Genomic DNA, 18,305 nt, shown 5'->3' on the forward strand with positions numbered 1-18,305 from the left:
CAAGCGCAAGGGCAAGATGATTGCCCAAGACGAGCCGAAGAGGCCTCGGAGGGCCGACACTCCCGCTCATGGCCTAGACGGCGGGGTGTCTCCAATGGAGGAAAATCCTGCTCCTCCTCGCATTGAGCTTACCCCGATTCCGGGGGATGAGGCGAGGCAGGAGCTTCGCATAGCCAAGCACAACTACGCTATGGACGAGTACTCCCGGGGATATGCCGATGTGGAGGCCCTTAGGAGGATCCTGCGGGCGGAGGTTGAGGCGAGCATTAACCATCCGGAATATCATGATCCGTGGAACCTCAATACGGATCCTTTGGCGGGCCGGTTCCGTCCCCTCCTTGGGCCCACTCTGGCTCCTTTTGCTGCGGAAATGACCGGTGAGTTCGCCTCTCAGCTTACACGCTGTGCGCCCAAGCGGTTTGCCACTTGTGCCTCTCTGAACTCTATCTTCCAAGTCCAGGACCTCAGCCATTCCCTCACAGTGGTAAGTACTTTGCAATTTCTTACGTTTCCTTTTTGGTGTTTGTATTTTGTTTTCTTCCTTTGAGGAATTTTCCCTTACATCCCATTATGGCTCAGCTTGCAGCTGAGGCCGGTCGCCTCTCCAAGAACATCATAAGCCATGGCTTCGCTCTGTCCGACTTTGGGGACATGAACGACGTCAAGAAGGTCCTTCAAGACCTTACTGCGGAGAGGCTGATCTACCAGGAGGCCGCCGAGCGCCAGGAGGCTGCGGCCAAGGCTAAGGAAGAGAGGGCCAAGGCCAGGGAGGAGGAGGCTATCCGGAGGGAGGCTCAGGCGGAGGACATGATCCAGGCCGAGGCCCAGCGGAGAGGCAGGATGGAGGCCCATCATCAGGAGGAGCTGAGGGGCTCGGCGGGGGCTGCCGAGAAGGCCAGGCGGGACCTTCGGGAGGCCAGGGAGGCTTTGGACGAAATGGCCGCCAAGGTGAAGTCTCTAGAGGAGACTCACCAGTCGGATATTGAGTCCAAGGCCGCTCTGGCTGCGGAGTTGAAGGAGCTTCGGGACTACAAAGATCAGTCTATTAGGAAGGCCAAGAGGGCCGAGCTCCTTTCTCCCGTCTCCTGCGCCCGGTGCCCGAAGCGCTTTGATGATGGTGTCTACATGGCTTGGGCCACCAACGATCAGAGCATCAAGCTTTCTTTCTATCCCAAACCCGAGGACATGATTGCCAAATTTCGGGAGAAGAAGAAGAGACTTGATGCTGAGCTTGAGGCACGGATCGGACCTCGTCTTCCGCCACGGGCTGACTGAGCTGCCCTATTATTGACCCAGATTATACCCGTTCTTTTCATAACTCTTTTTTTCTTTGTACATATTTGCTGCTGCCTTAGAACAGTTTACTTACAGGCGGCAGCCTTTATTTAAAGGGGAGACAATTTAAGGCCTGTCCCCGGGCCATTTATATGTGTATGACCTAACCTTCGGGTTAGGATATTTTATTATATATATATTTTTTTATATATATATGTGCGATCTTTTTTCCACACTTCATATATTTCAACCTGTCCTTTGGCTCAGGATTTCATACTTACGCCTTTTATTCTTTGCGCATGTTTATGACCTGCCCTTTGGGTCAGGATATTTTACTTAGTTTGACCTGCCCTTCGGGTCAGGATGTTTTACTTAGCTTGACCTGCCCTTTGGGTCAGGATATTTTACTTAGCTTAACCTGCCCTTTGGGTCAGGATGTTTTACTTAGCTTGACCTGCCCTTTGGGTCAGGATATTTTACTTAGCTTAACCTGCCCTTTGGGTCAGGATGTTTTACTTAGCTTGACCTGCCCTTTGGGTCAGGATATTTTACTTAGCTTGTTTTTGTTTGTCCGTGCGGTATACCCTAGTACCCCCCTGAGTGGCATAGAAACTTTGTTTTTAAGGCACTCAGTTTTATTTAATATAGAGGAGGCATACATTTGGACGGTACAAACCCTTTAAACAAAAGCTAAGTTTAATTCGCTACTGGTAGTATTTTCTGAGGTGATCGGCATTCCAGGCTCTTGGGACAGTAGTTCCGTCCATTCTTTTCAGTTTGTAAGTGCCAGAGCCGATTTCGTCCTCGATTTCATATGGTCCTTCCCAATTTGGTCCAAGTACCCCCACTCCGGGTTCTTGGGTGGCTGGGAAGACCCTTCTTAGGACCATGTCACCGATAGCGAATTTTCTGTTTTTAACCTTGGAGTTAAAATACTTGGTCACCTTCTTTTGATAAGCGGCCATCCGTATTTGGGACTCATCCCGGAGTTCTTCGACTTGATCCAGAGCTTCTTGGAGCAGGGCCTGATTGGTGGCCGGATCATAAGTCGTTCTCCTGTGGGATGGGAATAATGTTTCCACCGGGACCATGGCTTCACAACCGTATGCCATTGAGAACGGCGAGTGACCGGTTGTGGTTACAGGGTCGTCCGGTAGGCCCACAATACCCTTGGCAATTCTTCGGGCCGGTTATTTTTACAAGCCGGCGGCTTCTTTTTCAAGGTGACCTTTAGGATTTTATTGACTGCCTCCGCCTGGCCGTTTGTTTGAGGCCGGGCTACCGCGGAGAAGCTTTTCACTACTCCGTGTCGGTTGCAGAAGTCAGTAAATTCCTCGCAATCAAATTGCTTTCCATTGTCTGAGACTATTTTGTGAGGTAAGCCGTATCGACACACTATGTTTTTGACAACAAAGTCCAACGCCTTCTTAGCGGTTATTGTCTTCATAGGCTCAGCCTCTGTCCATTTGGTGAAGTAGTCTACTGCTACTATTGCATACTTTACTCCTCCTTTTCCCGTAGGTAGAGACCCGATGAGATCTATGCCCCAGACCGCGCAGGGGAGGGGGATTGTCTTCAGCGTGATCTCATTTGGAGGAGCTCTCGGTATGTTCGCGTACCTTTGGCACGAGTCACACTTTTGGACATAGTCTATACAATCTTTTTTCATTGTCGGCCAGAAGTATCCCTGCCTCAATATTTTCTTTGAGAGGCTGGGTCCTCCCGTATGATCTCCACAGAACCCTTCGTGGACCTCCAGCATGATTTGTCTAGCTTCAGGGTCCGATACACACCTTAAATAAGGCATGCTGAGTCCTCTCCGGTAGAGAATTTGGTCCATCATTACATAACGATGAGCCTGATACTGAATCTTTCGAGACAGTGCCCTCTCTTGGGGCAACTCACCTGTGGTTATGTATTTTATGATGGGGACCATCCAGCTGGGTTCTTGCCCAACCGTTTGTGTGGTCTCTTTTATTTTGATGCTTGGCTCTGCCAAGCGTTCCACGGGTACTACCCCCAGTTCTTCGATTTCACTATCCGAGGCTAACTTAGCCAGACAGTCCGCATGAGCGTTCTTTTCTCGGGGGATTCTTTCTATTTTGTAGTCCGTGAACTCGTGGAGCAGTTCCCGGACTATTGTTACGTACGCGGCCATTCTTTCGCCGCGGGTTTGGTATTCTCCGGAAACTTGGTTTACGACCAGCTGGGAATCACTGTAGATTTCCACCCTCTTGGCTCCTACAGCTTTAGCCAATCTTAGCCCAGCTATTAGAGCCTCATATTCGGCTTCATTGTTCGAAGCCGTGAAGTTGAATCGAGTGCTTTGGAGCCGCAACCCGGTGGGTGATATCATAGCTACTCCGGCCCCCGAACCGTTTTCGTTTGAAGCTCCATCCACGAATACTCTCCAAGTGGGGATGGGTGGCTCCGGAGTATTGGCTGTTGCCTCGGCTTCATTTCATTCGGTGATGAAGTCTGCCAAGGCTTGGCCTTTTACAGAAATCCGGGGCACGTAATGCAAGTCAAACTGACTCAGTTCCATTGCCCATTTGAGGAGTCTTCCGGAGGCTTCAGGTTTCTGGAGGACTTGCCGGAGTGGATGATTGGTCAAAACTCTGATTGGATGGGCTTGGAAGTAGGGTCTCAACTTCCGTGATGCCATCAGGAGGCAGAATACCAGTTTTTCGATGACCGGGTACCTCGTCTCGGCTCCTATCATGCGTTTACTAACATAGTACACGGGATGCTGGACCTTTTCTTCCTCCCGGACCAATGCAAGATCGACCGCATGTTCGGAGACCGCCAAGTAAAGGAACAAGTCTTCTCCAAGGACGGGCTTTGATAGGATAGGAGGTTTTGCCATATGGTCTTTTAACCTTTTGAATGCCTCCTCGCATTCGTCTGTCCATTCGAACTTTTGGCATTTTTTCAGTATGTTGAAGAAGGGTATGCACTTGTCCGTGGATCGTGAGATAAAACGGCTCAACGCGGCTACCTTTCCGGTCAAACTTTGCACGTCCTTATGCTTCCTGGGGGATGGCATGTCCAAGAGAGCTTGAATTTTCTCCGGGTTCGCCTCAATCCCTCTCTGGCTGACTATGAAGCCCAGGAATTTTCCCGACTTGACTCCGAAGGTACACTTCTTCGGATTGAGCTTCATGCCGTATCTCCGAACGACTTCGAAACATTCTTCTAAGTCGTCTGCATGGCTATTGCATGCTTTGGACTTGACGAGCATGTCGTCTACATATACTTCCATGTTTCGTCCCAGGAGGCCTTTAAACATCCAGGTTAACCATTCTTTGATAGGTCGCTCCGCGTTTTCAGTCCGAAAGGCATGACTAGATAACAGTATACCCCCCTATCGGTCCTGAAGCTAGTGCACTCCTGGTCTGCCGTATGCATCTTTATTTGATTGTACCCCGCATAGGCATCCATGAAAGATAACAGTTTGAATCCGGAGGTGGCGTCCACCATCTGGTCAATCCTGGGCAGCGGAAAGCAGTCCTTTGGGCAGGCTTTGTTTAGATCTGTGAAATCTATGCAAACCCGCCAAGTTCCGTTCGGCTTGGGCACCAGGACCGGATTGGCCAGCCATTCCGGATAGTATACGTCGCGGATCATGCTGTTGGACAAAAGTTTATCCACCTCTTTCTCTAAGGCCTCGGCTTTCGCCGAGTCGAGCGGGCGTCTCTTTTGTTGTATAGGGGGCATGTCCGGATTGACGTTGAGGACATGGGTGATGACATGAGGGCTGATGCCGGTCATATCCTCTTGGCGCCACGCAAAAACATCAATGGCGCCCTTCAGTGTTTTTATTATTTTATCCTTTTCCTCCGGATCTAGGCCTCTCCCTATCCGGAGTACTTTGGTGGAGTCGTCGTCGCACACTGGTATCTCTTCGACGTCCTCCATTGGTTCTACCACCCTTTCGGATCCTATACGAGGATCCAACTCGTCTTCTTCAGCCTTCTCTACTTCAGGGGGCCCCCGGACCATGAGCACTGGCAAATGGGTGGCAACGTTGTAACATTGCCTGGCCTCTCCCTGGTTTCCCCTCACCGTTCCGACTCCGGCTTCCTGGGTAGGAAATTTTAGGCATAGGTGTCGGATAGAAGTTATTGCACCGAAGTCGACGAGGGCCGGTCGGCCTAAGATTGCGTTGTAGGCTGTTGGACAGTCTACCACCACGAAGGTGCAGTACTTAAACGTGCTCTGTGGAGTGTCCGGGCACAGGGTAACTGGGAGCCTGACTTTTCCCATCGGGATTAGAGTTGTCCCGTTAAACCCTGTGAGCTGCGATCCGCTAGGAGAGAGGTCCCGGTCGGTCAATCCTATCGCAGTGAAGGCCTCTTTGAAGAGCAAGTTCACGGAACTTCCATTATCAATCAGGACCCTGGCCACCACTTTATTTGCAATGGGGGTCTCTATGACCAGCGGGTCGTGATGAGGAAAACGCACCGTCTTGGCGTCTTCTTCCGTGAACGTTATGGGTTGGTCCATTAGCCGAGGCCTTTGAGCTGGGAGTTGAGTGACCTCCCACACTTCACTGTGCCTTGCGGCCTCGGCATATCTCTTTCGCTCCTTCCGAGTGTTTCCTCCGATATGGGGACCTCCGGAGATCATGGCTACCCGTCCATTAGGCCGAGGCGGTAGTCCGGGTATATGCTGGGTGTCACCTGCGGGAGCAGCTGGAGGCAATACTCCTGCTGTACCCCCTGGTGTCCCCGAAGGCATGCCCCCGGCCACCTGCCCCGGGTTAAGGTGGGGTAACCTATTTTTGATCCACTCATAGAGGTGGCCCAACCGGATCAGATTCTCAATCTCATCCTTGAGATTTTTACACTCGTTGGTGCTGTGACCGATGTCATTGTGATATTCGCACCTTTTGCTCGGATCTCTCCGAGAGCTGTCCCTGTACAAAGGCTGGGGTCTCCGGTAATGCGTATTCTGCCTTGTGGCAAAATAGACACGTTCCTGAGAGTCCGTGAGCTCTGTGTACTGGGTGTATTGGGGTGTGTACCCCTTCTTTTGGCGCTTCTCTCCCGTTCGGGTGCTGCCCTTGGAGGACCTCTTGCTTCTAGACCCTTGAGTGGGGCCTGTTAAGCTAGCGGTTGGGGCAGCCTGTGAAGGAGCCCGTCCATTCACCCCGGACGGATTGCCGTAATGGGAAGATGCCGGGGGCAGAGCTTGCCCTTGGTTGTACCCGGGAGTGGCAGAAAACTGTATGCCACTAACCGGAGGGGTCGCGGTCGGGACAGTACCCGAGGGCGATACTCCTGGCATGTATCCTGCCATCCCGGTTGGATAATAGCCTCCGTAGGCCACAATCTGGGCTTCTTCGAGGTTAATATATTTTTGGACTCGCTTCTGGAAGTCCTGAAGGCTAGCAGCGCCTTCTTGCTGTAATTCGTTCCAGAAGGGAGTCCCAGTACGGATTCCTGCTTGGTCCTCGAGGCTTCCTCCCGGAACCTCTTGATGTAATTTTTCAAAGTCTCGGTGGGTAGTTGCTTGATGTTAGTCAAGGCACTAACTTCCAAATTTACCTTCCTGGCGGCGACAAATTGCCTCCGGAAGTTGGTTTGGAGTTTGTTCCAACATCCCACCGATCCTGGTTCTAGTTTCTTGAACCACTCCTCCGCCGAGCCGCTCAGAGTGAGGGGGAAGCATAGGCACTTGGCGTCATTGCTGACCCGCATGACTGTCATGACTCGATTGAATCGTGACAGGTGATCGCTGGGGTCGGAGTTCCCAGTATATGCCGCCATTTCGGGCATTTTGAAGTTTTTAGGGAGCTCCGCCTCCAGGATATGCTTGGCGCAGGGCTCCCGGTCCTCACTGTCCGAGTCGGAGTCATCTCCCTTCTGCCTTCGGGAGACTCGGGCAATATCTTTTCGAAGGCTGGCAAGCTCTGCCATAATCCCTTCGTTTACAGTATTCGAGGAGACTTCGGGTCTGTATCTTTTTTGATCAAGGTGATCCCGGAGGTCACCTTGATTCCCATTGATTTGATTTCTCAAATCAACGGGTGGACATTTCTGTCCTCCTCTTCCTCTACCCCCCGGTTCCTGGTGCACGGAAACGCTCTTTCGGTCCCCTCGATCCTGAGGGCCAAGACTCCCTCTTCGGGGCTTGCCCCTCTGCGGACCTTTCCCTTTAGGGAAATCTGAGCGGACCTTGCGCGGATCCTGCGCCTTTTTCTTCCGACCAGGGGCAGAAGTAGGGTTTTTCGTTTGGTTTTCCTCAGCAGGGTGCCTTATAGGGCTAGGTTCCCTGGGCCTTTGTTGCTGGGAATTGGGCGACGACGTAGCTGGCTCCCCATCGAGTCCAGCGGCCATTGCCTTGGGATGCACGTGAATGCCAGCGGCCTCCATGGCTTTTTGCATGGCTAGCATCACCTCGTGCATTTTTTGATTTTGCACTTTCTGAGCTTCGATCTCAGCTTCGTGATCGATGGCTTTTTGCCTGAGGAGCACCAGCTCTTGGTAGCTTCCATCATCGTAAGCGTATTCGTCGAGGTGTTCCTCATGGTTCTCATCTGGAATTTATTGCGTGTACAGTCCCAACACGCTTCCTCCCATGCAGCATTAAATGCGACTTGATGTCTCGGGAGAGACCTGACACATCCCGGAGTGCCTTTGAGCTATGTTCGCTTCCGGGAGTACCTTGTACTCCGGGTGCATCTTCCGGGACCCATTTGAATAACGCTTCCTGGTGTCATACAAGGACTTAGCAGTTCTCTCTCAAGTAATTTGATCCACGTGTCCCTTCCTGACTGGTCCACGTATATTGGGCGATTTTAGGAGCAACAGGCATATTTAATAAAATAGATAAAAATAATACTTGTAGTATTTTTGAAATGGTTTTTATTTATTTATTTATTATTTTCAAAAATTTAGTTTCTTATTCTTGTGTGAATAGGCTTTCAAAATAAGATCCCATTTTTATTTGACTTATTGTGAATCAAATATGAGTTTTCCTTTTATAAAATATTTGATTTTATCATTTACTTTTTAAGGAAATTTTTATTCATATTTATTCCTTTTGATCTGATTTCTTGACCAAGAAACCGTGTACAACTATGGGTATTAATGTTGTCAAAGTTGCCTTATTTGTTTATGGAAACTTTGATGAAAAATTATCCAGATTCACTGTATCTGTTAGAATAGACTGACTGTCTGTTTAAACAAATTTTGACTTTCCTTTTTAGGAAGAATTTCATTTAATGATCTTATCGTTTCTTGGTTGTTTGTCCACGACCTAGAGAGTTTCTAAACTATATATATATATATTCATCCTTAGGTCGTTGGTTTTGGTTAGCTCTCTTGGTGTATCAATTCTAAATTACTTTTCAAAGTTAGGGAGTGTTTTCTTTGTTGTGTGAAGAACTTGAGTCCAACAAGTTTTTAGTATTTTATTATTATGTTACTTTGTATTATTTCTTGTTGAAATTGTGTAGGTTGAACACCTTGGATATTGTAAATCAAGCTTCGGGAGAAGTCTTGTTTGTGAGTCACCTTTTCGGGAGGAAAAAGTGCATGTGAGTCACTCTTCAGGAGGAAGATTGTAAGTTAGTCACTCTTCGGGAGGAAGATTGCAAGTTAGTCACTCTTCAATCGGGATGAAGATTGCAAGTGAGTCACTCTCCAGGAGGAAGATTGCAAGTGAGTCACTACCAAAAAATGGGACTTTTGTGTCGGTCAACCAGTTTGACCAGATGCGTTGACCGACGCGAAAACCATTTTTTATAGTAGCAACGTGTTATTACTCTGCGACAGAAAGGAACAAGGGTTATAGTACTTATCATAATGAGTTATATTATTTTCGCAGCAACCAATATAAAGTTTCTTATACTTTTACATGTTTATTTATCGTTTTAGGATTATTTATATTTAGGATGTTTGTAAATACAGCTTAATTTTAATTTAAAAATTAGCCGATAATTAGGATTTAATTATGAAACTTCATGTTAGTTATGAATTATTATTTTACGGTGATTTATTTAAATTAAGAATGCATTTTATATGTTATATATGGAATTTCATATTTTTGCATGTTTTGTGTCCGGCAACATTGGAACGCGGTGTTTGGCTATTAGAATCACATCCTAGTATTTTTAGTATAGCGGGGCAATATAGTTAGACATTGGGAATGTCGGGAATAGACGAGATTTTATGATTTTAAATTTAGATAACAAAACAAATAAAATAGGATTTCTTCATAAAATAAGAAAAAAAAAATACATGAATTAAAGAACCAAAATCCAACCAAGCCAAAACTTAACTTTAAATTTAACACAAGAAAGATTAACTTTAAATTTAACACGAAAAAGAACGAAAAAAAATCTCAATTTATATTCTATTTGTTTTACATGAAGTAGAGGATGATGCTCATGAATATGTATATGTTGTTTATAAAAAAAAAATGTATATGTATTATGTTATGGGGGTATAATATGATATATTTGTATAAATTGGAAAATATATATAATAAAACTTATCGCATCCGTGATTAAACTAAAAGAATTTCTTAGTTTTATCTATGGAGATTGGATTGATTATAAATTAGGGTTTTATTTTTAGGAATATTAAGGGAGTAGATGACCGATTTAAGGAGAAGAGATGGAGATAAGTTTATGGAAAAAAATCTTAAGAAGAAATAGTAAGATGAAGAGAAGAAAAAATAATGGTTGCGCTTATTATTGAGGTTGGTTGAGGTGGACAAATGAAGAGATGAAGAAATAAAGAAGCGAAGAAGAAAAATGATATTGGTGGGGATTGGGGCTGGATGTTTATGTTGTATTTAGGTGAATATATTAGTCATTTACTTTAGAGTTATTTGCGGCATAACCTCCTAAAGGGGTCAGGTTTTTGCAACTAACGCCCTAGTCTAAAATTTTGGTGGTAAAACCTCCTAAACCCAAGTTCTGTTAGCACTTAGCCCCTTCCATCCATTTTTGGTTGTTAACTGCCATGGTGGAATGTCCACGTGTACACACAATTTTATTGGTCCATGTAATTATTATTTAAATTTAAAATTTAAAAAATTAAAAATTAAAAAATTTATTTTATATTTTTTTATTTTTCTTTTTCTTTTTTTTTTCTTTCTCTTTTCTTTCTTCTTCTTATTCTAACCCTAGCCGAAACCCCACCCCCCCAAATCCAGCCATCATTGTCCCCATCATCTTCTTCTAACCCTAGAACCGCCGCCCCCCCGCCCCCCCAAAAAAAAAAGCATCTCTCTTGCTCGATCCTCCATGGCAGCCCGACTTCCAGTTCAGCCAGGTGAACGGCCAGTGGACGGCCAGGTAAACAGCCAGCGAACGTCCTCTCTCTCTCTCTCTCTCTCGATCCTCCATGGCAACACTCCGAGCATGAAAGTTCTCATCCTCTCCCTCTCGAATTCTCTCTGTCGATCCTAGAAGGCAGCACTTTCTTGTTCTCTCCTTCTCGATCCTCGACGACAGCCGCCTCAAGGCCAGATGGCCATTGTCTTCCTTGAAGACCATCGACGATCTCGTCTTCCCAAAAAAATGGAGACCAAAATCTCTGTGGAAAGGAAGAAAACATTGGGCTCAGTTTTCGGGAAGCGTAAGGGGTGATTCTTGTGGAAGTAACTGCCACATCCATTGGGACCGGCTTGCATCCCTACGATCAACCACATCCATTCGTGAGGGTGGTTGAAGAAGAAGAAGACGAAGAAGAAGAAGAAGAAGGAGGAGGAGGAGGAGGGAGGGCGGCGGGTAAGGCAGAGAGAGAGAGAGAGAACGAGAAGATCAAAGAAAGAGGGAGGGAATTAGAGTTTTCTTTTTAATTTTTATTTTTTTTTTAATTTTTAAAGAAAAAAAAATTAATTTTTTTATTATTAAAATAATTAATTTTTGGGATATTTGCGGCAAGAGTCCCCAAATAGTTCACGTTGATGCAGATTAATCCCCAAGCTCCAATAATAGCGGCAATAGTACCTAAGTTGGACTCTCGTGTTTGTCCGTTCATACCACATCCGTTAGTATGACTAACGGTACACGTGTACGCATAGGATTTAATCGCTGTATTTTTATTTATTTCTTTTCAAAATTGAAAAAATAAAATGTTTTTCCAAATTAAAAATTTAAATAATTTAATTTTTTTTAACTAAATTACAAAATAAATTTAAAAACTGAGACTAAAAAACTAAAACGGTAAAAAAGTGAACATTCGAAAACCAAAAACTCCAACCCCAGAAATCTATTGAACACCACAAATCGTTAATCGTTAATCCCCCTGAATCGTTAATCCCTAATCTCCAGCCTAATCGAAACCCAAAGATCCAACCCCAGAAATCGAGTCAATTGTTTATCACGTTTTTAAATCGTGACCTAAAACCAGTTGCTTCAAGTCGACTGCAGTGGAGGTCCCCAGAAATCGATAGGACGATGGACGACGACGATGGAGGAGGTAAAATCTCATTTCTACCTTTATTTGATGTTTTAATTGTTTTTTGTTGTCATAGTGCTTTTTTGGTATCCTCACTGTTCATCTGGAATGAAAATGGTATTATTGTTAGATTGTGTTGGTGTGAATGATATTGTGTTAGGTGTACACATTTATTTGATGTGTTCAGATTCTTAGTGAATGGTAGTGGTAGTATTTAAGGCATTGCATTTTGGTAGATGGTATGTGGGTTGAATAAGTCAAGTTGCACTTGGTTTTAGTGTGGGGCTATTTTATGTGGGGTAAAGTGTTTTGACTGGCATGTGGGAATATTTGCACATGGTGGTAAAGCATATGACAGACACTTTTATTGGAAAGCTTCTATTATTTTACTGTTAAATTTTGTTGTTTTGTTCTTTTCTTGTTGGCAGGTATGTACTTTAGTGTAAATATGCACCATGGAGGTAAATGGTTCATTGACAATGGTTTGAGAAAGTATGAGGGTGGCACTGTCACTGAGTTTGACAAGTGTCACAGTGATATGTTTAATATGATGGAACTAGAAGGGATGATGATGCAAATTCAGTGGTGCCATGGTCCTCTGCATTTCTGGTTTAGGCCTAAAGATAAACTGTTGAATGATGGATTTGTGCTTAAGGGTGATAAGGATTTGCTGAGTATGTTTGATGACATGAGAAGGAAGAGGTATAGGAAAGTTGAGGTTTATGTGGATCTATCTGGGACTTTTGGAGGGGACTGTCTTGAATTGGCAGTTGTTGGTGGCCCTAGTCAGAAGACAACTACAGAACACTCTACATTAGCTGGGCCTAAGTTGAAGAGATGCATAATAGAAGAACTCCCTGATGATGCAGATGTTGTTGTTGATGTTCGAGTGAGTGCCCAACCTGAATACTATGTTATGAGCAAGGCAGCACTTAGGAATCTTGAGGAGGAACTAGCAGATGATTTAGAAGCTAGTAGTGGTGATTCTGAGCAACATGGTGATGAGTTCTTCATGTACATGCCAGATATTGAAGAAGACAATGAAGAGAATAGTGTGGAGAATTTAGACAGTGACTCAAGTGGAGACAGTGACTCTAGTGTACAGATATTAGAGAATGTAGAAGAAATTGAAGGTATATTTGGAGAAGTTAGATCCACTGCTGAGGATAACCCAACAGAGGCCCACACAGAAAAGGCCCAATCACCAACCAAAAGTCCAATTCAAGCCAGGAAAAGGCCAAGGCAAAGCCCAACCCACAGTCCCCCACAATCCCAAAAAAGGCCAAGGCAAAGCCCAACCAACAGTCCACCCCAAACCAGAAACAGGGCAAGGCAAACCCCAATTAAAAGTCCACCACAAACCAGAAAGAAACAAGCCCCAACAGTTTCTGAAACCCTACCCCAATCAGCCACCCAAACCAGAAAACTACCAACCGAATCCCCAAGTGAAACACCATCCCAAACACCCATCCCAACCAGAAATACAACACCCCCAACCAGTGACCACTTTGCAACCCAATCAGGCACCAAAACACCAACCAAAAAACCCTCCCAAACACACATCCAAACCAGAAATAAAACACCCCAAACCAGGTCCCAATTTGCAACCCAACCAACCACCAAAACACCCACCAAAACACCTATCCAAACCACCAGTAGCACACCCAAAAGCAGTCAACCTATTGCTTCCCTATCACCCACCAAAACCCCCACCCAAACCAGGAAAAGCCCACCCCAAACCAGATCCCAATTCACTTCCAGATCACCCACCAAAACACCTGCTAAAACCACACCTCAAACCAGAAAAACTACACCCCAAACCAGGTCCAAAACTGCATCCCAAACACATCACCAAACCACCAGTAGCAGTGACCATCTACCTTCCCAATCACCCACCAAAACACCCACTCAAACCAGAAAAACCACACCCCAACCCAGTCACCAATTCACTTCCCAATCACCCACCAAAACACCCACCCAAACCAGAAAAACTACACCCCAAACCAGATCCCAATTCACTTCCCAATCACCCACCAAAACACCCACCCAAACCAGAAAAACTACACCCCAAACCAGATCCCAATTCACTTCCCAATCACCCACTAAAACACCCACCAGAACAACACCCCAAAGCAGTTCAAGCATACCCCAAACCAGGTCCAGAATTGCATCCAAAACACCTCACCAAACCAGAAGAAGCACACCTAAAACCAGATCACAAGCTGCATCCCAAACACCAATCCAAAACAGGAGAAGAAAACAACAAGAAACAGAAGATCCTGACTTTGAAGAAGAAGAATATGCTCAAGACACAGAAAATGCAGAGCATGATGATGAAGATGGAGGATATGTAGACCCTAGCCAGTGGTGGGGTTCAGTGAATGAATTGTGTAGCAGTCAAGCTAACCATGAAGAGGAAGGTGGAGGATATGTAGAGGAAGATGATTTGATAAGTTTGGTAAGTGATGATGAAGATGGAGCAGTACTTGGCAAGAGGCCCATTCAATTTGATCCACAATTTAGGCCTGAAGAAATTGTGTTCAAAGTGGGAATGGAATTCCCTACTGTTGAGCACCTAAGAGAGGCTTTGAAGGAGTATTTCATCCAGCAAGACAGAGAGTATAAGTACATCCACAATGACAAGTTGAGAATTAGAGTGAATTGTAAAGGAGAAGGATGTAAGTGGTTAATGTATGCTCGACGTATGAGAGATGATACTTCTACATTTAGAATTAACAAGTATGAAGATGAACACAACTGTGGAATTATATGGGAGAACAGGCTGCTAGATTCTGATTGGATTGCAAAGGAATTCTTAGAGAAGTTCAGATTGAATCCGAGCATGTCATTTGGTGATTTCAAGAAGGCAAATTCAGATAATAAGTATTCCAAAGTCTCCCCTTGGACTTTTTACAGAGCTAAGAATAAAGCTATGGCTAAGGTACAAGGCACTGTGAGAGATCAGTATGCAATCCTTGATGATTATTGTACACAACTAGTGAGACTTAATCCTGGAAGTACAGCTTTGATCAAATCCAATTTAGTGGATGACAAAAGGGTTTTTGAAAGGGTTTACATCTGCCTTGCAGCTTGTAAAGCTGGCTTCAAATTTTGCAGACCAATTATTGGGCTAGATGGGTGCTTCTTGAAAGGCTATTGCAGAGGTATGCTGCTTGTAGCAATTGGAATTGATGCAAACAACAGCATGTTTCCTATTGCTTTTGCTGTAACTGAAAAGGAAAACACTGACAGTTGGACATGGTTTGCTGAACTACTGAAAGAGGACTTACATATGGAGAACACTGCAGAACTCACCTTCATTTCAGATAGACATCTTTATGCCAACTTTAAGAAGGAGTTTCCAGGTTTATTGTTGAAGCAACAACTATGGGCATGTGCTAGGGCAACTACTGTTGAGGAATTCAAGAGAAAGTTGGATGTTTTAAAAGGGACTAATGAAAAAGCTTTTGATTGGCTATCCAAAAAATCACCAACAGAGTGGACCAAATCCCACTTCAGGACATCTGTTCAGTGTGACATGTTGTTGAATAATTTGTGTGAGAGTTTCAATTCAGCAATCTTAGATGGTAGAGACAAGCCAATCATCACATTGTTAGAGTATGTTCGATATTGGTTGATGGATAGAATGCAAAAACAAAGAGAAAGTGTGAGTAAGTGGAACAATCCAGTGGGGAAAAGGATCTTTGACATCCTAGAGAAGAACAAGAAATTGGCACTGAAATGCCAATGCACCAAGTCTGTTGGTGGATTATTCCAGGTCACAGCCCCTTCTGGTGAGGTGGTAGCAACTAATTTGGAGAAAAAGACATGCTCTTGCAGATCATTTGACCTCACAGGTATCCCATGTGGTCATGCAATAGCATGCATATGGTATTCAAGGCTTCAGGTTTATGATTTTGTTGCTGCATGTTACAAGAAGGAAGCCTTCATAGGCACTTATGCAGGGGCAATTGCACCTATGCCTAGTCCTGAACACTGGCCTGATAAAGGCAAAAATCCAATCCTTCCACCACCAGAAACTGTTTTACCTGGTAGGCCCAAGAAATCTAGAAAAAGAGAAGTGGATGAACCTCCACCTGGTGCAACTAAAATGAGGAGATTTGGGCAGTCCAACAACTGCTCTAATTGCAAACAGCCTGGACATACAAAGAAAACTTGCCCCAAACCAGTACAAGTTCAGGTATATTCATTTCTTAAGCACTAATAATTTGAATACATTGTCCATGTTTAAGTATGTAATCTGACAGTAGCACTTGTTCATGAATCAGGAACCTCCACAGAAGAAAAAGATGGGTCGTCCACCCAAAAAGAATTTAGACCCTGAAACTGTAAAGAGAAACATTAGGAGAATGAAGCAAAAGGCAAGAGAAACAAGTTCAAGCCAACCAACCTCTGCACCAAATTAGTTGCTGTTCTCAATCAATATTGTATTGTTTTTTGTTGAATTGTCAAGGGTTGTTGTACCCAATTTAGGTGATGCTGTATATGTTCTTTGTAATCTGCTGAATTGTGAAGGGTTTTTTTTGTACTTATGCAGCTGTTACTATTGGTTGTTTCTTGTTGAAATGTCTAGGGTTCTTGTATTTATGCAGCTGTTAGTAGTGGTTGTTTTTTTTTTTTTGAAATGTCAAGGCCACTACTTGGACCTAAACATTAATCTAATATAATTTCATTTAACTATGTTGGTGGCCTATTTTTATCTTATGCTATGCAGTACATTTACTTGTCATACTTGTTATTAATGCATAATTATATGATCAATTGCCTTTGAAGGTAATAACTTTGATTCATAGAAGGCCTATTAATGCTGATATGCAATGGCCTATTACTCCTGCTATGATGCAGACATTTTCCTGATAAAATAAGGACAAATCTGAGAAGGAAATAACTTTGATTCATAAAAGGCAATATCTTTACAAACTGTTTGATTCATACAAGGCAATGTCATTACAAACTGTTTCATACCAAAAAAAGACAATGCCATTGCAAACAATTTGATTCAAAGAAGGCAATGTTGTTGTTACTGATATTTCGCAACACCAAAAAGTACAATTTAACTGGTAAAAGAGAGAATTATTTGAGAGATGACAAATGCGAGTATTCAACCTAGAATGGCGAGTACTCGAATAGGAATGCGAGAGTAAACAACAAAGCTGGAAAAATAAATGAGACGGTGAATTATAGTGGTTCAGTCAGATTTCGTTCTGCTTAGTCCACTGTAGCAAGGGATTCGTAGGTCCATTTTCACGGTGGATCACCCCTTTATATACAAAGCAGGTGCCCAATCGGTTACATGAGGATCACATTTATTGTTAATCCATTATTTACACATTGAATTGCAATGACTAAACTCAAACAATGTTAACATTAATAAATGTATGACAGTTACTGAATTCATCAACGTATGCGTCTTTCGCATCTGCGAGTTGACCGTTCATGTTCCGTCTGTTGAGCTCGTAGGATCGCACATACGTTTGGAACGTCTGCGTCCTTAAGTAATCGCCCGTTGTAGACGTCGCATGTTGAAGCTGGTAACATCTGGACATGCGAACTTATATTGGTCTGTTAGGGCTGTTGGGTCGCTGGGACCAAGACTGCCTCATAGGGCATCGGTCTCCATACTCGTCGCGGAGGTATAGAGGGAGACACTCGCACATGTTCTGACATATGCGAGTTGGGTCTACCCTGCATGATGAGGATTATGGTTATGCGGTGTGAATTAGGTCGCACCCGCAATATCTCGCTGGTTTTATCCTGGGCGAGGTCTAAACTTCGAGAAGTCTCTCACGGACATTTCAGCTTTCATTGGGAATCTGAATACACGTGTCCTTTTAAAGAGGAGTCTGGTCTCGAGTTTCTAGGTGAGAGAAATCTCACTATAACACATGCCCCTAGTTTCGCGACGTGACTAGAGCGGTCACTGAGGGAAACTATTGCTCGAGAGACAGGTGAAAGGTTGTCACGAGGAGGTGACCTTTTGGTTGTCCCATCGAGGGTTTCGAAAAATGACGGCTGTAATGATTAATTTTCATTATCTTTAGGGTGCCACGTCACGAAACTCTTCGGTTTTCGTGTAGGCGTGGCCATAGTTGGCCGTTAGATTGGGCGACCTTAGGCATTTTGGCTGCCACGTGTCACAATCCCAATAAATAAGGGATATGGGTATTTAAACGCTTTGATACGAATCAAATTTCCCATTTTTCCCTCTTTTCTCTTAACTTCCCTCCAGTGCATACACTTCAGACAAAATCCACTCCCAGATTTTCTGCCACTTTCCACAACATTTTCATTCTCAGAAGTGATCGAGAATAACCGCAGGAATCAAAACTAAAGGTTAGCTTCTAAATCACTGCATTTTCGCTTTCTGTTTTTGGAGAAAATGTGCTTTGTTTTCTGGGTTTGGATGTTTTTGAAAACTTTTTAGGAGTGTATGCTAGTGGGTATTTATGTGTTTTGGGTCAATGAAACTGGGTAATATTCATAGTGTAGGACCTGTAAACTGACATAACCGTATACAATTCATAGGCACTGATTCACGTCTCGAATGCTCGCGGACATTCGGATGAACAATTTGAATGTTCGCGGGTATTC

General features: G+C 44.3%; 2 protein-coding genes across 2 annotated transcripts; both read left to right on the top strand.

The window, feature by feature from the left end:
* The first annotated feature begins 330 nt into the window (after positions 1-330).
* Positions 331-11,805, top strand: LOC133033133 (uncharacterized). Its single transcript, XM_061107742.1, has 3 exons — positions 331-484; positions 580-894; positions 11,770-11,805. The coding sequence occupies exons 1-3, from the start codon at positions 371-373 to the stop codon at positions 11,803-11,805; spliced, it is 465 nt and encodes a 154-aa protein (XP_060963725.1). The 5' UTR covers positions 331-370.
* Positions 11,577-16,571, top strand: LOC115718040 (uncharacterized). Its single transcript, XM_061107743.1, has 3 exons — positions 11,577-15,894; positions 15,983-16,075; positions 16,488-16,571. Exons 1-3 carry the CDS (start codon positions 12,124-12,126, stop codon positions 16,569-16,571), a joined length of 3,948 nt encoding a protein of 1,315 aa, XP_060963726.1. The 5' UTR covers positions 11,577-12,123.
* The last annotated feature ends 1,734 nt before the right edge of the window (positions 16,572-18,305 follow it).

This window comes from Cannabis sativa, unplaced genomic scaffold (genome assembly GCF_029168945.1).
Source record: "Cannabis sativa cultivar Pink pepper isolate KNU-18-1 unplaced genomic scaffold, ASM2916894v1 Contig3, whole genome shotgun sequence".
Classification (NCBI taxonomy): domain Eukaryota; kingdom Viridiplantae; phylum Streptophyta; class Magnoliopsida; order Rosales; family Cannabaceae; genus Cannabis; species Cannabis sativa.

Bases quoted from the DNA above. Each gene is read 5' to 3' on its own strand.
- LOC133033133 (XM_061107742.1), top strand. From the start codon at position 371: ATGACCGGTGAGTTCGCCTCTCAGCTTACACGCTGTGCGCCCAAGCGG. The intron at 485-579 runs GTAAGTACTTTG...ATTATGGCTCAG, and splicing joins TCAGCCATTCCCTCACAGTG to CTTGCAGCTGAGGCCGGTCG. The intron at 895-11,769 runs GCCAGGCGGGAC...TTGTTGTCATAG, and splicing joins CGGCGGGGGCTGCCGAGAAG to TGCTTTTTTGGTATCCTCAC.
- LOC115718040 (XM_061107743.1), top strand. From the start codon at position 12,124: ATGTACTTTAGTGTAAATATGCACCATGGAGGTAAATGGTTCATTGAC. The intron at 15,895-15,982 runs GTATATTCATTT...TTCATGAATCAG, and splicing joins CCAAACCAGTACAAGTTCAG to GAACCTCCACAGAAGAAAAA. The intron at 16,076-16,487 runs GCAAGAGAAACA...TTGCCTTTGAAG, and splicing joins TTAGGAGAATGAAGCAAAAG to GTAATAACTTTGATTCATAG.